The sequence below is a fragment of the Colletes latitarsis genome, chromosome 7 (assembly GCF_051014445.1).
Source record: "Colletes latitarsis isolate SP2378_abdomen chromosome 7, iyColLati1, whole genome shotgun sequence".
Taxonomy (NCBI): domain Eukaryota; kingdom Metazoa; phylum Arthropoda; class Insecta; order Hymenoptera; family Colletidae; genus Colletes; species Colletes latitarsis.
The window spans coordinates 18,825,937-18,839,217 of record NC_135140.1 but is presented as its reverse complement, the minus strand read 5'-3'; the positions used below and the strand labels follow the sequence as shown (position 1 = coordinate 18,839,217).

At 40.3% G+C, this 13,281-nt stretch overlaps 2 protein-coding genes across 4 annotated transcripts; one reads left to right on the top strand and one right to left on the bottom strand.

Annotated features, from left to right (window-relative positions):
• Positions 1 to 455: 455 nt before the first annotated feature.
• Positions 456 to 13,268, bottom strand: LOC143343636 (uncharacterized). 3 transcript variants are annotated; one of them, XM_076768726.1, is made up of 10 exons: positions 13,206 to 13,268; positions 12,150 to 12,280; positions 11,911 to 12,020; positions 11,381 to 11,831; positions 11,033 to 11,312; positions 8,167 to 8,323; positions 7,995 to 8,087; positions 7,250 to 7,411; positions 6,934 to 7,171; positions 456 to 4,448 (listed from the first exon to the last, which is right to left on the bottom strand). In XM_076768726.1, exons 6-10 carry the CDS (start codon positions 8,231 to 8,233, stop codon positions 2,336 to 2,338), a joined length of 2,673 nt encoding a protein of 890 aa, XP_076624841.1. In that variant the 5' UTR covers positions 8,234 to 8,323; positions 11,033 to 11,312; positions 11,381 to 11,831; positions 11,911 to 12,020; positions 12,150 to 12,280; positions 13,206 to 13,268; the 3' UTR covers positions 456 to 2,335. The 3 variants fall into 3 exon arrangements, with proteins under 3 accessions (XP_076624841.1, XP_076624842.1, XP_076624843.1); XM_076768727.1 differs by lacking the exons at positions 11,033 to 11,312; positions 11,381 to 11,831; positions 11,911 to 12,020; positions 12,150 to 12,280; positions 13,206 to 13,268 and having other exon boundaries at positions 8,167 to 8,644; XM_076768728.1 differs by lacking the exons at positions 6,934 to 7,171; positions 7,250 to 7,411; positions 7,995 to 8,087; ... (4 more) ...; positions 12,150 to 12,280; positions 13,206 to 13,268 and adding exons at positions 4,812 to 5,387; positions 5,474 to 5,812.
• On the top strand, positions 8,797 to 11,985 carry LOC143343548 (TBC1 domain family member 19). The gene is made up of 11 exons (XM_076768528.1): positions 8,797 to 8,910; positions 9,289 to 9,411; positions 9,712 to 9,919; positions 9,993 to 10,110; positions 10,179 to 10,245; positions 10,426 to 10,656; positions 10,919 to 10,993; positions 11,069 to 11,303; positions 11,395 to 11,596; positions 11,660 to 11,846; positions 11,917 to 11,985. Exons 1-11 carry the CDS (start codon positions 8,797 to 8,799, stop codon positions 11,983 to 11,985), a joined length of 1,629 nt encoding a protein of 542 aa, XP_076624643.1.
• Positions 13,269 to 13,281: the final 13 nt, after the last annotated feature.

Sequence of the window (13,281 nt, the reverse complement as noted above, 5' to 3'; positions counted from 1 at the left end):
AAATGTAACATATTTGTAATGCTTTTCCATTCTCATAGTCTTTGTATTCTTTGTAAGTGTACAAGTATTATTTTCGAACTTGCGAAACGGTACGAACCAGTTTCGTAACTGTTTGATTTTTTTTTTTTTTTTATATATTAGACTGCGATCACGTAAGAGTTGCGTATTCATACTGTTTTTAAGAAAAAGAATTTCTACGGACCTGTTGTATCGTATCTGTACAGAGTGTTCCACGCAATTGGGAAAAATCGTGTCTTTAAAATGATTAGAAAGAATCTCTGATCGTTTTAAAGACACAATTTTCTCCCATTTTGCGTGGGTCAGCCTGTACATTGAGGAATAATCGTCTCTCTATGTAGGATAAGACTTTACCTGACAGATAAGAGAAAGTAATATATTGAATTGTGGGATCGATGTGTATACACGAAGGAAAAAAAGAGAAATAAATAAAACTGAACAACAAAAAATAGGGTTTGGATACAGTTACAATTTATGGTATATTATACGTAATAAACACCTATAACGCTAACAAAAATTAATATTCAACGAACATGGATAATGGAAAAGAACACTTGGATGTCTCATGGAACGGTTGCCACTGTCTTTGCATTCTAAAAATAATCGTCAACGCGACCGACTCTCTCCAAAATTATCTTCTTTTTCAAATTTCTATTCGACGATCTTTAATAAGCTAACGACTCGCCGAATTTTCAGTCGAAATAGTTAGACGTCTGTTCGTAAAGTCTATGTGTACAAAAAAATAATAACTGTGTTCTCGACAGTTTGTAATAAATTTATTGGAGTAGATTTCGATTCACCTGATATCAACAGACGAACATGCGACTATCATGGAAATGTTCGCTTGCTACAGTTCGAAATACATTGTTAGGCTAAAAGTAAATTATCATGGACCATAGAAAACGGCGACCATCAACGTACCTTTAGGGCCATCTTTACCATTTCATGGACATTCGTTCATTCACACCTATTTATACATAATATTACCTAGACGATTGTAGGTATTAATATTCGATAGTCGTATTTAACATATTTATATAAACTTCAGAATCGTATCGTTCTTAATCCGCGCGTTAAACGTCCTTTATCTAATCAACGCCCGCTCGAATGCACCGCGAGACTCTTCGTTTCAGGAAATACTTTTTGTTTTTCTTTCTTCTTCCAAAGTGTGTGCAGTCTTACAAGAATAACATTAAATGACGGATGAATCATGAGCATAAAAAATTGTATCGATGACAAATCGGGCAAGAGGCCTCTTCGTCCCGAGAAACGACCACTAATTAATGTCAAACGCTTACCTAAAATTATCGAAAGAAGTCACTAAAGCTTAATATCTTTTTACATCATTCTACATTACACAATGCACTGTACAGACAAGGAGGTCGTTGGGCAATCTTCATATTTGCTCGTAGAAAAGAAAAAAAAAAGAAACCTCGTCGACATTCTTACGCTGACTATCCATATATGTATACGTAATGCTTTATAGTTACTTCCAATAAGTATTACTTAGTCGATTAACAAGTACATTTCAATAATCGTGAAACGTACGTGTCGAAGAACCGTCGCGTGGTCAATTGGAAAACTTTTGTAACGTGACCACCCGTGCGATACAGTTGCTTCGCTAAATCTGAAATATCCATAGGTGTTTGTCGCAGGGACGTATACCGAAATTATATTATATACCGGTACTTTTCAGAAATAACGGTACGTTTTTAGATTTCATTGCAATTTTCAAGATCCTTTTCGAACGATGGTCAAAAACCGGTATTATTTTCCTATCGTTGTTATATTTACTGAAAGTCCCTAAAAATCAAATTAACTATAACTATGATTCTTTCAACTTAATAATCTTGTACAATCGAACATAGATTTGTCACTTTGTTAGTCCGATTGAGTATGGAGAAAACACGACGCAGCTAAAAAGAAAGATTTATCTATCCTCTCGCTTCGTTAAATTCGCCACTGTCGCAACTGAAAACAAAATATATATCGGACGGTCAATCTTGAAACGAGATAAAGACAACGCAATAAAGAAGCCATGGAATTTAGTGTGTATCCTAATGGCATAGTTCTCTTGAATGAATGCACTATTATACCGGTTCTTTCCATTCGTCATCCACACAGAAATTTAAAAAAACGCAGCCAAATAGTCCTTGTAGCCGAAAGAACGAAACAACAAGACGAAGCATACAATGAATGATTACGACAAAAGTTTGTCTCAGTAACGATCTTGGCTTCTATTTAATTAGCGATCCTTTCGCTGCGACGCTATCAGTTCTAATTAAACTCGCGAAATTCATCGACGATCGTCGTTTCATTAATCGTCGATGATGGTACACTCGTCCTCTATATTACTATCCGAGTTTATCGCGTTGCAATTGTTACTCCTGCTCGAATCCTGCTTGTCCTCTTTACCCTGCGATACGTTCGCCGCACCAATTTTATCACTAGTAGAAAAACGCGTACCTTTCGATTTACTTTCCTTCTGCGTGTCACTAACGATCCCGGGCGCGGGACTCTTTAAATTTTTCTTCTTATCTAAGTTGTTCGTCATGTCGTTGACCATTTTCACGAAATCGTCCTCGGCCACGTCGACAACCGAGTTCGTTTCCTGCCCCTTCGGAGATTTCGAGTCGCTGTCCTCCTTGCTCGCGGCGTTTAAATTATTAATATCGTGCGAGGCGGCGACCGATTTGTCCATGGTCTCCAGCATCTCTGAAATAAACGGCGAGTTTGCCTCTATCAAATCCTTCAAAGGCGTCTCGTTCGGATCGGGCAGGTCCTTGGACTCGTCCGACTGAACGATCTCGAACTCCGTGCGCGTCTGCAGGTAATTAATAAACTGTTCCTCGTAATTGTCGGGCTGTTTGTTGTCCCCGTTACCAGCAGACGTCGAGGCGTCGTCCCGCGTCTCGGACGCCTCTTCAGACTTTTGCAACGACGACTGTCTTATGCACTTATCGTAATCGCGTAACTCGACGTCGTATATCTGCACAGACTTGTCCACCAGCAACGCCGGATCGTCGCCCACGGCACGCGATACGGTAATCCGTTTCTTAAACGACTTTATACCCTCGACCACGTTCGTGGTACCGACGAACTCCGACGGTTTTATGAAGCTGTTCTCCGGCTCGCTGTTGTTCTCGGTCTCCGGGTCCGACTCGTTCACGCATACCATTTCTAAGGTAATGTCTTCGTTCTTCGCGTCCTTCGCGGCGTTGTTGCTGTCGCCGGTTTGGGTGGCGCCGGTCTTCAGCTGGTACCTCTTCCACCGATTGTACTCGCGCACTATTCTGTCGTTGATACACGCCAGTTGGCTGACCGTGTCGCGTATCTCGCGATGGAACTGCTTGATCATGACGCGCGCGTCGTTCAGCTCGTACTTCTTCAGCTCTTCCTGCTTCGACGACTCGAACAGCCCTTGAAGCTTGAGCTTCAGGTTTATCAGGATATTGTCCACCTCTTGACCGTGAGGTAGCAGCCTCTGGTTAAGGGTTTTCGCGTAACGCCTCTCCGCTGGCGGCTCTAGCTTCCTGAAACCACCACTATGACTATTTTTCGAGCTCACCAGCGCTACGGGCACGGCTTTATTGTTGTCGACGTGGTCCTTGAAGGAACGCGAGTTACGGGAGGGGCCGACCACCGCCACGTCCTCGGAATCGCTGTCGATCTCGATCACGCTCGGGCTGGTCGACACCGGCGGCGGTACCTGGGGCTCCGGCAACGAGAAACGCAACCGTTTCATCATGTCGGCGCTCTGATTGGGTATGGTCACCATGGGCGTAGACGTGCAATGCATCGCCTGGTACAGATTCATCGGATTCAAAGGATTCAATTGATTCATCTGTCCCATTTGATTAATTGAGTTTATAGGAGTCATCGGCGTCACCGGTGTCATTTGATTTATAGGGCTCGGTACGTGGCGTATAGGTAATACCGGGGGCGCGGGCGTTATGAAATTCGAGCTCGACACCATGTTCATGAACGTGTTGTACAACGGTGGCTGAACCACGCTGGTTTCCCCTCTGGATGGCAAAGAGTTTTGCGGTGTCTGAGAGATGATCGTACCGTCCGTGTTCACGGTCGCGTTTTCGCACTCGACCATCGTTTGCTCGCACGAGAGCAACGACGGCAGTATCTCGGTGTGATCTATCGAGCTGTCTTCCGATGCGGCGCCGTACGATCTACTACTGGACATCGATATATTGCTACCGTTCGAATACCGACCTCTGCCGCGACCCCTTCTTCTACGTTTCGTCATAACGGGCGGCGCTATCGGTTTCGGTATATACGTTTCGTCCTCTTCCTCCGAATTCGAACCGGTTCTTCGACGCTTCCGTTTTCTTCTACGCGCGCAACAATTCGACTCGTCTAAACTCAGTTTCTCCTCCACTTCTTGCGGGGAGAACTTGCAATTGTGCTGCAGCAATCTGTAAATATTAAAAGTTACATGTATTTAAAGCAAAAGTCTCCCAACGAGACGAAATTTAGCTTTAGGGCTGCCGGACCACCGTGACCAGCGTAGCCGAAAAAATAAGCTGAATCCTGTGTGTGGGGGTAACGAAGGAAGCATTCGGCTGCCTCGCACGGTGCAGTGGAGCGATAAAAATAACAGGTGTACCTATTGTATTGTTTTTGAAAGAAACACGAGGCGAAGAAAATTATTTAGTCACTTTATTAAATAACTTAATAATATTTATACTATACTTATACTAATTACCTACAAATTTACAGAATATGTTACAACAAGTACGATGAATACAGTTATTAAAAGTTATTAGTACAATACGTACTCATTTTCTGTACTTTTCGCGGAGCACTTGGAGACGGGAGTAGCCTCCACGTTGTCACCGTTGGTTTCTACTTTGTTTTTTGCTGCAGCCACTAGTACACGGTGTATTATACTTCTTCGATGTTGCAAAAGGTCGCTCTTCTTTGCACGAAGTACCCTTTTGCATACAATACATTCGGCTTCATGGGGATTTACTGATTTAGCCAACCACCATGAAAAATCAGGTTCTTTCAACCATGCTTCTCTGAACTTTTGAAAATATGGTTTTTTGGCTAGTGGATCCATACTCTCGTGACCAACGTAGCCGGAAAAATAAGCTGAATACAATGTTTGAGGAGTGGGGGCTACCAGTAATTTGCGCCGTGTGAAGTGGTGGGAAAAGCAACGAGCGTTCCTATTGTCCCGTTACTTCTCCCACCACTTGGTAACGGAACAATGAGAACGCTCGTTGCTTCTCCTACCACGTCGAATGATGTGAGGTAACGAAGGCCCCTACGTCACGTTACCTTCTCCCACTCCTCGAACATTGGATTTAGCTTATTCGTGTGGCCACGATGCTCGTTATAGATGTCACTGTCTGTTAATAATACAATAGATCGTACAATATATGAAAAAGAAACCCAAACAAAATAAAAAAAAAGTAGTACTGATAACATATCTTACCTGATTTCACAATAACTTTTAAATACACAGAATATAAAATACTTCACAAGGCGTCTTTCTTTTACGTTCACTGCACTGTAAGCGTCTAAATTGCATTTACCGCGTTGCCTTAGCTAATCTTACTCTGCCAGGTATAAAGAATAACAATATACCTAACTATAATAAAATAGGAACACCCGTTATTTCCCCCACTCCGTCGCACAGGGCGACACAGTGGAGGCCGTAGCAACATGCTGCCTTCCCTCACTCCTCACACATGGGGTTCAGCTTACTTTTCTGTTTACGATACTCGTGGCCCGCGGGCCACGCGATACTCTTTCTCTTACCACCCTTAACCAAAATTTAAAAAAAAAACCATATAACTACCCTACTCCCTTCTCTATTTTACTAAATATTGATCTTAATGATATGTTAAAAATCCATCGACTGTTTTCTTGGTTCTCAAACTTTCATATACCATAATTGTTTTGTCTCTCCTTCGTTACAATGGTTTTTGATTGACTCACAACTATTAAGGAGTTTCGATCGTTCTTAAACCATATCAAATTAAATTTGAAATTTCTATACTTTTCATTATATTCGTGGGAAAGTATTACCAACCAACTGACCAAGTTTCTCTGATGAAAACGAGTACAAATATGACCACTTTTGGAATTATTTTTAATACTCGTTCCTCAATTTTGTAAATATATAAAATATTTCAAAGGAGGTCGTATGTGGACTCATATTTATCAGAGAAACCGAGCCAACCTATTAATATTTTGATAATAAAAAGAAAATTTGGTGAAATTCAATCCCATGCGCGGGTGTTATCGCTCTCAGATGCCGACTGTTAAACACAAATAGGCCGAGGCTCGCTCGTCGATGCTCTATCTCGCTCACTCTCGGTATATCCAGTCGCTTTCATCGTTCACTGTCCCCGCACAATCCTCCATATTGCCTGGCGAAGCCACGCCAACTTGCCGCCATATTTAAAACAGAGATAGTGTGACTACAGGTTTGGGGCTTTCTATCTTTCGAATGAAACAAAGAGACGAGAAATATAGCGGCGACATGGCTTTCATTCTACAGGATCTATTAAAATTGACGGTCCAAACTTTGTGTACACACATGACCCGCTTCCGCGAAAATTTGAAAATTTTTCACGCTCGTTCGACTTTAATCGTTTGAAAATTATTTTTGTATAATGTTAATCGTGCAAACTCAATAATCTTTCTTCCTTGAAAACAGATCGAATAAAGAAGAATCGGCGAACATCCGAATATCTACAATTTTCAAGTAGTAAGGGAACATTAGTGTTTTAGTCTAGCATTTTTGCCCCTTCCTAGACAACATTCTATTTACGCCTTCGACGAATAATATACGCACTAGAAGGTGGGGTTATCAATTTTAACGCACCCGGTACGCCTACGTATTAATAACCGCGATCAATGAAAATATTTGGCACGAACTTTTGTTACCTGTTCATTCTTTGAACGTATTCGAGTAAAGCCCAGCAAATTGCTCTTGCGGGATACAAGTCCTTGGGATCGCAAACGAAGCATTTCCACTTTTCGTCCGCCTCGATCTTTTTCCTCAATACGGGATCGATATTTCTCTTAATACATTTGCAACAAAACGTGTTGCTGCAAAACGAACAACAATACAAATTGCCGCCATTCGCGCACCATCTACAAAACATATCCGTGGCATCGTCGCCTGCAAAATAAACGTGAAAAAGAATCGTAAAAACGCGACTCCACTCCTCATTAGCTCACTCAACAATAATTCAGGTACCTTGCTCGAAGGTGCCATCTCCATAAAATTCACGACATTTGGAACACAATAACGTACGCAGCACAGGATGCTCAAACATATTACCAGCATCCGCTGGTGCTGATCCAATGTGTATATCGCATGCCGTGCAATGTAGTTTTTGAAATCGTACATTAGAAACATCTGGAAAATACAAAACATGTGCTGGATACCTTTGCAATACCAAGAAGTTCAATTGGATGCAATTAGAAAGTGGAAAAACTATTTATAGTCTTGTTTCTTTCTCTATATTTTCTATTTATGTAGCCTCATACCTCTGCAAAACTCACTACATTCAGTAAATGTATTTCAAAACCATGATAAATAAAAAACATTAACCGTGTATGATATTTCATCTAGAATTCCAACAGAGGTGGAAAATGGAATTATACAAGACATAGAAAGCACAGTAAAATTGATAAATCACTTTAGAATTACAAAGTACATAACTTGCAGCTACTAAACTTGGACCAGTACGGCTTAACCAAATCAATATTTATTTATTTATGTACTGACATACATAGAATTAAAAATTATGTGCGTTAGAAGTTGATTTTTAATGCATTTATTTGTCCCATTCTGTCGGTTCGCACAATGTTTCTCGCAGGGAACTTAACGTATATTAAAAAACGAAGCTCAGCACCATGCCATATAATATCACGAAAGTTTCGTTAAAAAACAGCTAAACCAAGGGTGAACAGGAGTGAACGAAAAGTGAAAAGCTCACCACTGCCGAACACGAGTTTATAATAATTGCTTTCCTCCGGGGAAATCGGTAATGAGGTATGTGTGGTGCTTGGAAGCAGAACCCTGGGAGTCACTGAAACACGAAATAGGGTTAGGTGCGACGGCTAGCGACGATTTCCGCGAAATTGTCTGAAAAGATCCCGGAATCTCACCGTTTTCTTTGCTGTCCACCTCCTTCACCTCGTTCACCTGCACCTCGAGCATACTAGAGATATCCATTGTCAACGTGCGCTCAGGCCGCGATTGCGTTCAACGAAACGTTTCAAAACACAGATTATCGCGCCGCCATTTTCCTGCAAGCGCGTCAACCTGAAATTTCGGCACGCAATCGTTCGAACATTCAAAAAAAAATGTACACCGAATAAAATCCCCTATTTGCATGGCCCTGAACCATCAAAAGCAAACGAATACAACGAAGAACTGAAAAATATATTCAAAAAGCATTGCGCTTAAAACTATCAAAAAATCAACTCCATTTCATTCCCATGGGAGTTTTCTTTTACGATTCTCTATATTTCCATCGAATCTCGTCTATTAACTCGGCGATCACATGAAAAACTAGATTAAATAAAATTGTACAAGATGTTCTGAATCTTTTAACGTATAAACGAAGGGGTTGAAGGAGGGCGATTTGTACGTTGAATCGTTCGAATGCTTTGCCAGCAAATTCGTTAATCGCCGCCGCGGCTGCGGGAACAAATTTATTTACAAATGGCGTTCGCTTATCGGGATCGCTGCGGAAACATTTCGAATCGTTCGGAAATATTTAGGAATCGCTTACGATGTCGGGAAAGACGGAGCAATCGAAGGAAACCGTGCTGAAAAAGTCAGCGGAGAGACTGACGGACGAAATGCAAGGCATGGCTAATTATAAAAGTCTTTATTCCGAAATTCAGGTAAAGGGAAAATGTTCTACGATAATGCACGGTTAACTTTCACTAAAATCTGCATGGGTGACTTTCCACGATTCGTTCCCCCCTAATCCCTTCCACTCGGCGTCTCGAGCTCAACGAAACCCGACCCAACAGAAAAGGAAAGAGAATGGGTAAAACGAAAGAAAGCGAAACACACGCGATATCCCTTTAATTTGGAATTTTTTAAATTATAATAAACTACGATAATTGAGAACGATAGAAGTATGTTCGTTGCGTTATTTAATAATGTAGATAGAGGGCCTCGAATGTTCTCGATCCGTCCATGGCTTAGAGCCGACAGTACACGATATTCGTAAAATTCAAAACGCGACTGATCGTTAATAATTTTTATTTTTGCAGAAACTCGTTGCTTCTGCCGCTGTGAAGAGGGAGGATTTCAAAAACACTTTGATGGACGCATTAAAAAGCAACGGTTTAGAAACAGAAATCAGAAACACGGTGTTTCACTGGGCGAGGTCGCAAGTTCGTAATTTGAATTACGGACGCACGATCTTTGAAAAACATTTTTCATTTTCGCGCTCGAGAAAGTTCCTTGCGTGTTAGATCCGGGTTAGATCAGTTAGGTTCTGATTACATTTAAATTAAACTGATCAGTTCAAATTGCGTTTAGATTAGGTCCGGTTGGACCGACCAAGATCGACTGAAACGATACGACAATTTCGTAGAATGGTTATGTCACGGTACTGACATTCCCAGAAATATCGAGAAATGTATTATACAACTATGTAATTAAATATGTAAGAAACTTATACGATTACTCAGGGTTCCTTATCTACGACATCGGTCCTGTCCACGGAAGAAGTTGATCTAAGCTACTTGAAAAAGGCTCAGATTCAATGGGAACGTCGAATACAAAAATCATTGAACTCCACGTGTAACGAGTTGAACGTCCCGCTGGCACGCATAAGGCCCAGCGCTGATCGCGAAGAACTTGCTGAAAAATGGAACGAATTAAGCACTTACGACATTGGTAAAACAAAATCTTTTTACCATCTCTAGTATCCTTTAAGAAAATAGTCTGTAACACTACAGAGGTCTTCTAGATTTGTCGCAATACAGGCCCCTTTACGCTCCAAAGGACTTTCTGGACGTGCTATTCGCTATACGGAATCCCTCCTTCAAAAAACAACCGTACATACACATTATTATTATCATTAAGCAATCTTGTACATTAATAATTTGGGTAGATGCTTGATGGTTGTATCACTTACTTTCCACTCACAACGATGTTTCAGAGATGAATTGAATTGGGAGTTCAGTCACATACAGATTCGCGTAAAGACACTCACGCAATTGGTACGAGCTCGACACTCATACAAATTATGATTGCATTCTTTTAAGGAAATATTCTAGACTATACGCTATAATGAAATAAAAAAAAGAATCAATTTTTCGAAGATTCTAGACTAGAATACGCCCTTAAATCGAATAGAGTAATATCGTAATAGGTAGCGCGAAATTATTATTTTGTGACAGAGACGCCTGTACGTGGAATTGGCAAAGGGACTGCCGCTGTTAGGCGTGAATCCAGACATGCCCAGTTCAGAGAACTTTGCGACTCTGGAGGAGGAGAGGATCCATCTGGGCGAGAAAGTGTTTAAGTCGAATCACGCTCCGATCGCGCAAGAATTTTTAAAGCGCGGAGTTCCTCGGTCGCTTCGAGGACGCCTTTGGTCCCTTGTGCTGGGATCTAAAGTAAAAGAGAATGTAAAAACTGTGTCTTACGCTTTTAAATCACGCATCAATCGTCAAATGTTAGAGCGGAGGCGATTTTGTTCGATCGATAAATTTAATATCGATTCGTTGCTGGGTCGAATGTCGTTCGTAACGCGTCGAATAATTATTGAAATTTCTCAGACTGTCTGGAGCAGTGTTTTCCAAAATATGGGGGAGCGAAAAAATTTTGTTTAAATTGTAGATTAAGCTTCGATGCAAGTTTCTATCGTTCAAGAAATTAATATTTTCTCAGGATATTGAATACTACGAGGAATTAAAGACCATGGTGCTCCAGTATGATATCGTAGTAGACAAGTTAATAATAAAGGTAGCAAAGTAGATTTCACGTTATACATAGATGACTCACAGTACTCTGTAACGTTTCATAGTTTTCTGTTCTTAGGACGTGCAGTTGACAGCAAGGAACGACGATCAGTATTTCGTGTTCGAGGATGTTTTGTACAAAACGATGTTATGTTTTTCGCGCGACTCGGAGGTGTTGGCACCTGTGACCACCGACAGGAGCGCGGGCGGTCAAGTGATACACGCGGTTTTGCAAGGAAAACCAGCCACGTTAGAGAACACTTTGGTATTCCCACCGAGCGGAGTGATTCCGTTTCACGGTTTCACGATGTATGGTACGAATTCTAAAAAAAAAATCAAGTATAAATTGTTTGTCACGATGCAAAAATGATTGTTCAAGAATTTAACGGACGCGTTGTTTTGTAGCTACACCGTTTTGTTATCTCTACGACGATCCATGCGCAATGTATTATACCTTTCGAGCCTTTTATTTGCGATATTGGTTCAGATTACACACAGTGTCCAGTCACGAACAGGGTATCGTCGCACTGTGCTTGCTTTTCGAAAGGTTGCTCCAGTGCCACGAACCGCTTCTTTGGATCCACTTTAGGAACATTCACATACAACCGTAATTTCAATTTACCCTTGCATTTGTACGATCGTACGATTAAAAAAATTATTTATTTTCCAGAGTGAAAGTGGTTTTCAAATGGATTATGAGAGGTTTCAGTGGTCATCTACCCCCGGAACAGCTACTCTATCTTTGGGACTTAATTCTGGGCTACGATTCCTTAGAAATCATTCCTTTGCTCGCGGTTACTATTCTAACTTTCAGAAAGGAGAATTTGATGCAAGTCAATAATCTGCAAAGTGTCGAGGTAGCAAGATTATTTTTAAAATAATTCTTCTATTGTATTTACTACATATATACTGCTTATATACTTTTAGGCTGTACTGGCGGACTTGTCTTCGTTGAAAGTGATTCCACTGTTGCAACTGGTTTTATTAAAAGAATGACCAAAAGACTCGTTTCTCCAATTTTTTAAAAAATTCTGAAACTATTCAATTTTTGTTAAAAAAATTTATATTAATGATAACCACATCTTTTCAAAATTTCTTTCATATCGAATATTAATAAAATTACACGAATTAAACAATAAAAATGCATCAAATGATCAAACCTCCTAAGGTTTCCTATTAGATTTTTCCGCCATTTTATAGACTCGTAGCGTTCCAAATCCCATCGCTAAGTACCTGCATCCTGTGATTTTGCTAAAGCTCGATGAAATTGAAGTCGTCCTTATCTTGTCAGCTATTAAAAGACAAATAATAATAACAGATTTGTATGTTTCCGCGAAATGAACGAGTTCCATTTGATTTTAAATTCAAAATTTTACGCAGAGGCCGTCCTTCCGCGTTTGCGCAAATTAACGCGACTCTCTTTCGATTCGCAAATTATTAATGCGAAAATTCTAACGAACAGCTGGACAAATGATACCATATCAACGAACAACTGCTAAAAAAAATCGCTGGACACGATGGCCACGTAAAACAATTAACATTGTCAATGTTTTGCGAATGTTAAAATCACATTCGCCATTTCGTCTACGTATGGCTGGAACGGAGACAACCGATATTGTCTATACTCGCAGCTGATTTCGGAACGTAGCCGCGCATATACAGGGTGATTTAAAGATACGAGCGTACTTGCTCGTTGGAAAACATCCTGCGAATAACTACCACGAAAAGCAGAATCCTTCGATGCAATCCGTGCACTGATTCTTTTAAAGAAAAATAATTTCTTCGAAAATGTATTTAAAATACAGCCAAAAATATTAACTTTTACATTTTAGTCTACTGCGTCCTTTAAACATAAAATAAACTGAATTTTTAACTACGTACGTTAATCGACTCTTCTATAAATAACATTAAGTACTGAAGTACGATCCTCAGAGTATCTACTATTTTCGAATTAAACGATTGACTTCTTTGCGATACCATAAGTAAGAAAACAATGTAACAAACGAATCGAATCTTCAAAGTTTCGTTCGAATAATATAGATTACGGATCAAAACAATGTTTTGTTCGATCGTAAGGTTATTCGTTCGCCCTAAAATGTAATTTAATTCCATGAGCTAAGTAATCTGAAACGCTATACTTTATATAGAATCTAAATCTAACATTCTATAAGCTAAAATCGAATTTGTATTCGTACGAATGGCGTATAAACGTTTACCTTTTGTTAATTATTCGAAATCTTCGTACGAACGAACAATTTGCACATTTCTGTGGAAGAAAGCGTCTTATCTCTT